At 44.4% G+C, this 9,121-nt stretch overlaps 1 protein-coding gene across 4 annotated transcripts in view; it reads left to right on the plus strand.

The window, feature by feature from the left end:
• The window catches only part of HMGXB3 (HMG box domain containing 3), a 62,011-nt gene that overhangs the window by 44,420 nt on the left and 8,470 nt on the right, over positions 1-9,121 (plus strand). For all 4 annotated transcript variants that reach the window (XM_010850557.1, XM_010850554.1, XM_010850556.1 and 1 more), the window contains 2 exons: positions 4,759-4,890; positions 5,814-5,998. In XM_010850557.1, the coding sequence (XP_010848859.1) occupies positions 4,759-4,890; positions 5,814-5,998 (317 nt within the window). The remainder of the gene's footprint in view (positions 1-4,758; positions 4,891-5,813; positions 5,999-9,121) is intronic.

Raw genomic sequence — 9,121 nt, forward strand, 5'->3', positions numbered from 1 at the left:
TAGAATGTCCTGTTGTCTGACAGCATGTGTGGGAAAAGAAGCGCCCCTGTGGTGCTCCTGCCCCTCTCCTTGTGTAACCCCCAACAGTGGTCTCTCGCCCCACTGGGAGGCCCAGGCTTCTTTCACGTACACAGTCAGTTACCATACTCCAGCCCCTTCAGACTGTCTCCATGCAGCCCCTTCAGACTGTCTCCATGCAGCCAACCCCAGTCGTCTTCCCAGATGTGGTCTCTGAAGTTCAATCTTCAGCACCCCGCCACTGCCTGCACAGGTGGATTAGCATCTCAGGCAGGAGAGTACAGGGAGGCCATACTGACCACCTGTGCAAAGTCAGTCTCCGATTTGCCTTCCTCACACTGACTGCTGTGCTTCCCACCTCCTCCCCCTGAGGCATCTAAGCTCCTCCTGGTTCCAGGCTGGTTTCCCCACCAGTGCTGGGACTTCACAAGGTGCAGGAACCTTTCCCCTCTCACATCTCCCTCCCTCCCTGGGACACTGGTCACATCCTGATTTCCCTCCTTTCCCCAACCACCGCCCTCCACCACCGCCCGCCCCCCCCTTTTCCCTGGTTATATGGAGATTTTCTTGCCCTTTCGGAAGTCTCCGATCTGCAGTGTTTAGATGTTCTTCGTGAATTGTTCCATTTGTAGATGTATTTTTTATTATTTGTAGGAGGAGGTGAGCTCCATGCCCTGCTGTTCCACCATCTTGATCACTGTCCTCCTGTTGTATTTCTTTGACAGCTGGGAAGATTATATGTTTTCTGTGTTTTTCAGTCTCTTTTATGAATTTCTTTTGTAAACATTTTCATTCTTTGGGATTGTTTTGTTGATGGAGTTTGTCATCAGTTTATTAGTTGTCTTTTAAATTTGATTTTTTTGGACATGAGAGTTGGATTTTTGTGTGTGTAATGTTTTTTTTTTTTTTCCCTTGTTTGAGTTTTTATGTGATCAGAACTTGGACCCTCTAATTTGTCGTCTTAGCCTTTGGTATCATGTTTAAAAAGGTCTTCCCCACTCCTCTATACCATTTGTTATTGGGAATTGTATGCCAAAATTTGCTTTTGTTCATTTTGTGCACATGTAAAACCACCCTCTCTTATTCACCTTAAATTAGTTACATTTAAATTCTTCTGGGTCTTTGATCCCAGGATTTGACATAGGGTTGATGTTATTAGCCTTTTTCATATTCCCTATACATCCCTGGGCGAAAGGGTGCTCCTGGCCTTTCCTCATGGTATAACTAACTGTGAGAGGTGGAGGAATGGTAATCCTTTTGGTGATAAGGACTGAATTGGGTGGTAAGGCGATATTTCATTTTTTATTAAAAAGGAAAAAAACCTGTGATATGTGTTTTATTAGTTGTTCTTTTCATATAACAGTGTATTGTGGAAAACTTCATGTCACAGCATTTAAACTTACTTTATTATTATTAATGATTTCTTGTTTGTTTGTTCTTAGTTTTTATTTTATATTGGAATATAGTTTGCCTATGCAGGAGGCACAGGTTCCATACCTGGGTCTGGAAGATTGTCTGGAGAAGGAAATGGCAACCCACTCCAGTATTCTTGCCTGGGAAATCCCATGGGCAGAGGAGCCTGGCGGGCTACAGACTGTGGGTCGGGAGAGTTGGGCATGGCTCAGCAACTAAACAACAACAAATAGTTCATTAAAAATGTGTTAGTTCCAGGTGTACAGCAGAGTGAGTCAGTTACGCATAGGCATGTACAGTTCTTTTTCCATTTAGGTTATCATGCGTATTGAGCAGAGTTCCCTGTGCTGTCAGTAGGTGCATATTGGTTATCTATTTTATTTTTTCAAAAATGTTTATTTCTTGGCTGTGTTGAGTCTTACTTGTGGCCTGTGGCATCGTCATTGTTCTGGGTGGGATCTTTCACTGTGACGTATGGACTGTAGTTGTGGCACTTGGGCTTAGTTGTTGCATGACATGTTGGATCTTAGTTCCCCAAGCAGGGCTTGAACTCATGGCCCCAGCATTGCAAGGCAGATTCTTAACCACAGGGCCACCAGGGAAGTCCCTGGTTATGTATTTTAAATATAGTAGTGTATATATATCAATCCCAAACTCCCTATTTATCCCTCCCCTCCTTTCCTCTTTGGTAATAACCACAAGTTTGTTTTCTAAGTCTCTGATTCTCTTTCTTTTTTGTATTAATAAATAAGTTCATTTTTAACATTTTTTTAATTCCACATATAAGCAATGTCTTGATATTTACCTTTTTTTGTCTGGCTTACTTCACATACATGATAATCTTCAGGTCCATGCATGTTGCTGCAAATGGCATATTTTGTTTTTTGTTTTTGGCTGCACTGGGTCTTCGTTACTGCATGTGGGCTCTCTCTAGTTGCAGTGAGTGGTGCCGTTGTGCTCGGGCATCTCATCATGGTGGCTTCTCTTGTTGCGGGGCGTGGTCTCTAGCGCACGCAGGCTTCAGTGGTTGTGGCACGAGGGCTTAGTTGCCCTGTGGCATGTGGAATCTTCTCAGACCAGAGATTAAACTTGTGTCTCCTGTATTGACAAACAAAGTCTCAACCACTGGACCACCAAGAAAGTCCTCGTTCGTTCTTTTTAATGAACATTATATATATGTACCACATCTTATTCATTCATCTGTTGATGTACATTTAGATTGCTTCCATGTCTTGGCTGCTGTAAACAGTGCTGCAGTGAACATTGGAGTGCACGTATCCTTTTGAACCATGGTTTTCTCCAAGTGTTATGCCTAGGTATATTGTTGTTGTTGAACTTATATGCAGAGCATATTATGTGAAATGCTGGGCCGGATGAATCAGAAGCTGGGATCAAGATTGCTGGGAAAAATAGCAATAATGTCAGATACGCAAATGACACCACCCTTATGGCAGAAAGTGAAGAGGAACTAAAGAGCCTCTTCGCTATAACAACAATATGCTGAGGACTGGGACTGCTGGGTCATGTTGTTGTTTGGTTACTAAGTTGTGTCCGACTCTCTGCAACCCCCATGAAATGCAGCACCACAGACTTCTGTGTCCTTCACTATCTCCCTGAGTTTGCTCAAACTCATGTCCGTTGAATCAGTGATGTCATCCATCCATCTCATCCTCTATCACACCCTTCTCCTCCTGCCCTCAATCTTTCCCAGCGTAAGGGTCTTTTCTGTTGTGTCAGCTCTTTGCATCAGGTGGCCAAAGTATTAGAGCTTCAGCATTAGTCTTTCCAGTGAGTATCAGGATTGATTTCCTTTAGGATTGACTGGTTCAATCTCCTTGCTGTCCAGGGGACTCTCTCAAGAGTCTTCTCCAGCACCACAGTTCGAAAGTATCAATTCTTCAGCACTCAGCTTTCTTTATAGTCCAACTCTTGCATCCATACATGACTATTGGAAAAACCATAGCTTTGACTATGTGAACCTTTGTTGGCAAATTGATGTATCTGCTTTTTAATATGCTGTCTAGGTTTGACACTTTTCTTCTAAGGAACAAGCATCTTTTAATTTTGTGCCTGCCATCACCATCCACAGTGATTTTGCAGTCCACAAAAATGAAATCTGTTGCTGTTTTTGCTTTTCCCCATCTATTTGCCATGAACTGATGGAACCAGATGCCATGATCTTCATCTTGAATATTGAGTTTTAAGCCAGCATTTTCACTCTCCTCTTTCAGTTTCATCAAGAGGCTCTTTAGTTCCTCTTTGCTTTCTGCCATAAGAGTGGTATCATCTGCATATCTGAGGTTATTGATATTTCTCCTGGCAATCTTGATTTCAGCTTGTGCTTCATCCAGCCTGGCATTTCAGGCTGGGCAGAGTACATACATATGATGCACTCTGCATATAAGTTAAATAAGCAGGGAAACAATACACAGCCTTGACTGTGGACCGCCAGGTGGCTCTGTCCATGGGATTTTGTCAGGCAAGAATATTGGAGTGAGTAGCCATTCCCTTCTCCAGGGTATCTTCCCGACCCAGGGATCAAACCCGGGTCTCTAGCATTGCAGTCAGATTCTTTACTGTCTGAGCCACCAGGGAAGCCCCTCTAGTATCTTACAAGGTCACTACTTTTTCCCCTGGTCCTAATGCACACAGGACCTTGTGTGAGCCCTATAAGAATGGTTTCTGTTTCCCCCACTGCTGTGGAATCCCTGCCATCAATCCCCACTACCTTCAAAGCCAGGTGCTCCTGGGGCTGCTCCTCTCATTGCCAGACCGCCAGGCTGGAGAGCCTGACGTGGGGCTCAGTACTTCATTCCTGTGGGAGAACCTCTGTGATACAATTATTTTCCACTGTGGGTCGACCTCCTGATGGGTTTGGGATTTGATTTCATAGTAATTGCTCCCCTCTCCCATCTTGTTGTGACTTCTACTTTGTCTTTGGATGTTGGATGTCTTTTTTGGTAGGTTTCAGCGTTTGTTTGTTGATGGTTTTTTGGCAGTCAGTTGGGATTTTGGTGTCTTCATAAGAAGAGGTGGGCCCACGTCTTTCTACTCTGCCATCTTCCAAACAGTGTTTCTGAGCAGCCCCTGCATGCTGCGAAGTGCATGTGGTGCTCCGGGTACAATAGAATCCAGTTAAACAGTTTCCTTCACAGCTGCTTGTAGGTTACCAACTTGCAGGTGACCTCTAGTTTTGCATTTTATGAATGTACCGTGGTTTATTTTTTTAATGTTCCCCATTGATGGGCACCTAGTTAGTTTCCAGTTTTTTGCCATTGTGGATGTTGTTAACAGTGAATTTCTCTGTTGCCACTTTTTAATCTGCAGGTCTCTTTAATGTGGGAAATAAGCTGCTAGTGAGCCTGGACTTGCTTTTTGCAATCCGAAACCAGATCAAGCTGGGAGAGGACCCCAGAGTGTCCATCAGCACTCTTCTGAAGTCAGTGCAGGAGCAGACAGGTAAAGGTTGGCTTCCTCCCTTTTCCCAAGGTTAGTCCTAGACTCCCTGGGAATTTTCAGTGATGGACTTTTGTTGAAAAAATTACCTGGAGGAGAGTCTGATATTTTGAAAAGGAGACACTGACTTCCTAACATAGCCCTCCTCTTGAGTTTTACAAATGCTGAATTGACTTTGGAAAACATGAGTCTTCCCACGGGTCCAGCAGCTTTCAGCACAAGATTGAATAGACTTTATAGAAGCTCATTCTTTGGTCATAGGTAGACTTGGCCTTAGTATATGCTAATCAAGTTCACTCTGAATACACAGCTTCTGGAAATCTGCCCCCATTTCCAAAGCTGACACTGAGACCTGAGCATGGTCACCATAGTCTTTATTATTAGAAATGATTTTTCCCCTTGCTTCCCTCATTTCTTTCTGTTTACCTTTCTCCATTCATTCCTATAGAATCCAGCCCCCTGTCCCTTCCTTGCTATGAGGTGAGATGGAGTAGAGCAAAGGTCCTAGGGTCAGATGGTCTGTGTTTGACTCTGGCCTCTGCTACTTAGTGGCAATGTGGATTTCAGTGAGTTATTCTTTATATCTCAGTTTTTTTTAAGTTACACAGTGAAAATAATAACTGCTCTTGGTTCATAAAGATGTAAGTTAAATGACAGAATGTATTCAAAGCTTTCAGCACAGTGTCTGGGTCCCAGTGGGTGCTGGGTACACCCATCAGTACTCTGATGGCAATTGCCCTTTGAGTTGCTACCTGAACACCTAAAGGCCCAGGTGCTTGACACTCCAGTGGTTAATACACCACCTCTTAGATGTTCTTAGGAGAGAAGCATTCTTACAGAATTGCTATTCTTCCTGGCCATTGCTCATCCCCGTGGCCTCCAGATCTTTTTCTGTGAACTTCTCAGAGCTCTTGCTTTCCTTCCAGAGAAGACTCTTACCTCGGAGGAGCTGAGCCAGTTGCAGGAGCTGCTGTGCAATGGCTATTGGGCTTTCGAGTGCCTCACTGTCCGAGACTACAATGACATGATCTGTGGCATCTGTGGAGTGGCCCCCAAAGTGGAAGTTGCCCAGAGGAGTGAGAACAATGTGCTGGCACTAAAGAGTGTGGAAGTGAGTGCTCCTTGACCGCACAGGCCACTGTTAGAGTCTCCTCACACTTACGCAGCCATTCCTGCATGAGGTCCCCGGAGCAGATGCTCTGGCTCTTTCCTGAGTAAGGCGAGGAGCCTTTTTCTGCCACTGCCCAGGTTTTCATCTAAGAAAGGCTAGATGGAAATGGAGGCATTTGCAACTTATTCAACTAATTTATTAAACATGAACTAGGTGCACTTTCTAGACATTTGGGAAATGGCAGTTAAACCCGTGGAGTTTCTGTGCTCATGGAGCTCACTTGCTGATTTGAGAACACAGATAGGAAACAAACATTAATAATTGTGTATATTATGTTAATATGCTATTTATATATATATTAAAAGTAGCATAGTAACAGTAAGGCACGGTAGGAGATGAGAGCAGTGTGGCAGGAAGAAGGGGTTCTTGCCTCTATAAGAGGGTGGTCGGGGAAGTCCTCTCTGATAGAGGGGCATCAGAATAGAGCTCTGAAGCCCCTGTAGATTTCAGCAGGGGAAACTTTCAGGCAGAGGGAGCAGCAAGAACGGAGTTGGAGGCGGATTGCTGGCCATAGTTGAGGAAGGAGGCTGATGTGGCTGGCTCTTTGTGAGCAGGGGAGAGAGAGGTAGGATATGTGAGATTTGAGAGGCTTTGGGCGGCCCAGGCCGTTGTACGGACTTTTGCTGAGTGAAATGGAGAGCCAACGAAGGGTTTTGAGAAAGAGCGGCCTGTCTGAATATGTGTATGTATACTTGTGTTTCGTTTGGCTGTGCTAGGTCTTTGTTACTGTGCAGGCTCTTTCTCTAGTGCGGCGGGCAGGGGCTGCTCTTTGGTTGTGGTGCAGTGACTTCTCTTGTGGGCTTCCCCGGTGGCTTAGTGGTAAAGAATCTACCTGCAGGGCAAGAGACTCAGGAGATGCGGGTTCAGTTCCTAGGTAGAGAAGATCCCTTGGAGAAGGGAATGGCAACCCACTCCAGTATTCTTGCCTAGACAGTCCCATGGACAGAGGAGCCTAGTGGACTACAGCCCATGGGGTTGCAGAGAGTCGGACATGACTGAGTGACTGAGGACAGGTCACATCTCTTGTTGCAGAGCATGGGCTCTAGGGCATGTGAGCTCAGTGGTTGCAGCTCCCGGGCCCTAGAGCACAGGCTCAGTAGCTGTGGCACACGGGCTTAGTTACTCTGCAGCATGTGGAATCTTCCCAGATCATAGATTGAACCTGTCTCCCCTGCATTGGCAGGCAGGCAGATTTTTTTTTTACCACTGAGCCACTAGGGAATACCTGACTTAGGTTCTTAACTGAAAAATGTCACGCAAAGATAACAACAAATTCAAATGACTTAATATATTAATTTTAACAAATATCCAAGAAATAAGATTCCAGTCATAGAAGAATTGCAAAAGTGGATTTATTTCCGTAAGACATAAGGCCATATAACTGAAAACAAAACCAAACATTTATTATCAGATGAAAGTTTGGGCTGATGGTACACATGAATATCGATATCAAAGTCCTGAATAAGATAATAGCAAATCTAATAATGGATAGAGTAATGAGTACAAATCTAACAACATGTAAAGTAAAATCATGACTTAAGTTTATCCCAGGAAAGGAGGATTATGTCAACATTAAAAAATATACTAATGTAGTTGAATACTTAACAGTTTAGAGGAGAAAACTCATATGATTATTTCATTGGGTGTCTTAAAAAGGCTTTCATTTTTATTCAGCACCCATTTGTGGTAAAACTTGTTGCAAATTGAGACTAATAGAGAAAATTCTTTAACCTGGTGTTGGGAATTTTTTTTAAAAATCCCGCAGATGAACAGTTTCCCTATCATCATGCTGAGAGGGCTGGTCTGCCTGCACAGGTTCGGGGTGCCCAGTGAGTGTGCTGGTAGTCACAAGTGGGTGCAGGCTTTTCACCTCTGAACTCTGCCATGTGAGTCTTTATGCACTAGATGTGTAGCTCACTCCACTGGGCATGGTTCAGGACCTCTGAAGAAAAGCTCTGGTGTGTTTTGGCTTGACCAGCTCAGTGTATTAGTGATTTAATGCATATTATTCTTTTTCTCAATTAAAAAAAAAAAGTATGTATACTGCTGAAATAGTTCTGTTTTTAGGGGGGTGGTGCATAATGAGATAGATGAAAACTGATATAATCCTACTGGAGCCTTCTGAGTGTTCCTTGTAGGTAAAATGAGCTGCTTTTGTGTTACTATCGCCAAAACAGCTCTTTCCAGACTCATTCAAATCTGCTTGTCTGTGGAAATGTTAACAGTAATGCAGCCGTGATTTGTTGAGCATTTTATCACATATGTCAGGTTCTTACTCTGTACTCAGTGCTTTACTTTCTGACTGATAGCTCAGCCTGGTGAGATTTTTGTAGATGAAGGGACTGAAGCCCTTCCAAGCTCATCCAGCTGGGAAGGGGTGGTGCTGAGACCTGGCCTTGATCTGGCTCCTTAACTGTAGAGTCTGAGCTCTTAAGCACAGCCATATTCACCAGCACCTCCTGGGACCCTGAGCTCCAGTTTTGGAAGCACATCTGGTCACAGACTGCTTGGCTTTTTGCTCTCCAGAGTAGAGAGAATCCCACCTTCCTGCAAAGCTCATGTGTCCTCGTCCTCCTCGGCACCTGCCCTGTCCCGACCAAAGCTCTTTCCTCATGGAATGGAGTAGCTCTGCCTTCACTTGCCACATGCGTGTCTCTTCTTTTCGGGGTTTCTGGCTGTTTCTTTCTAGAGACCAGGACTTAGTTTTCTCCTTTTTGTGTGTGGGATGCAAAGTTGGATAGTGCATATGAGGAGAATGGGATGGGGGTGTTCTAGAGTCTGTGAGCTAAAACAGGAAAGTATAAAACAAAACAAATATGCAGTTGTCCATGAGGCGATTGTGGAGTTGACCCCTCCCCTTGGGGACTGTGTAGAGAAGAACCATCTGGACCGTCTACATGTGGAGCGGTCGTTCTCAGATTTCGTGGTCATAAGAATTACAGTGGACAGTGGTTTTCAAACTTCCTGGTGTGAGGCTTGCTGGTCCCACCCCCAGGATTTCTGATTTAGTGCGTGGGGAGTGGGCCGAGCATTTGTATTTTCAACAAGTTCCCCTGTGGTGCT

This window comes from Bison bison, unplaced genomic scaffold (genome assembly GCF_000754665.1).
Source record: "Bison bison bison isolate TAMUID 2011002044 unplaced genomic scaffold, Bison_UMD1.0 scf7180017864291, whole genome shotgun sequence".
Classification (NCBI taxonomy): Eukaryota; Metazoa; Chordata; class Mammalia; order Artiodactyla; family Bovidae; genus Bison; species Bison bison.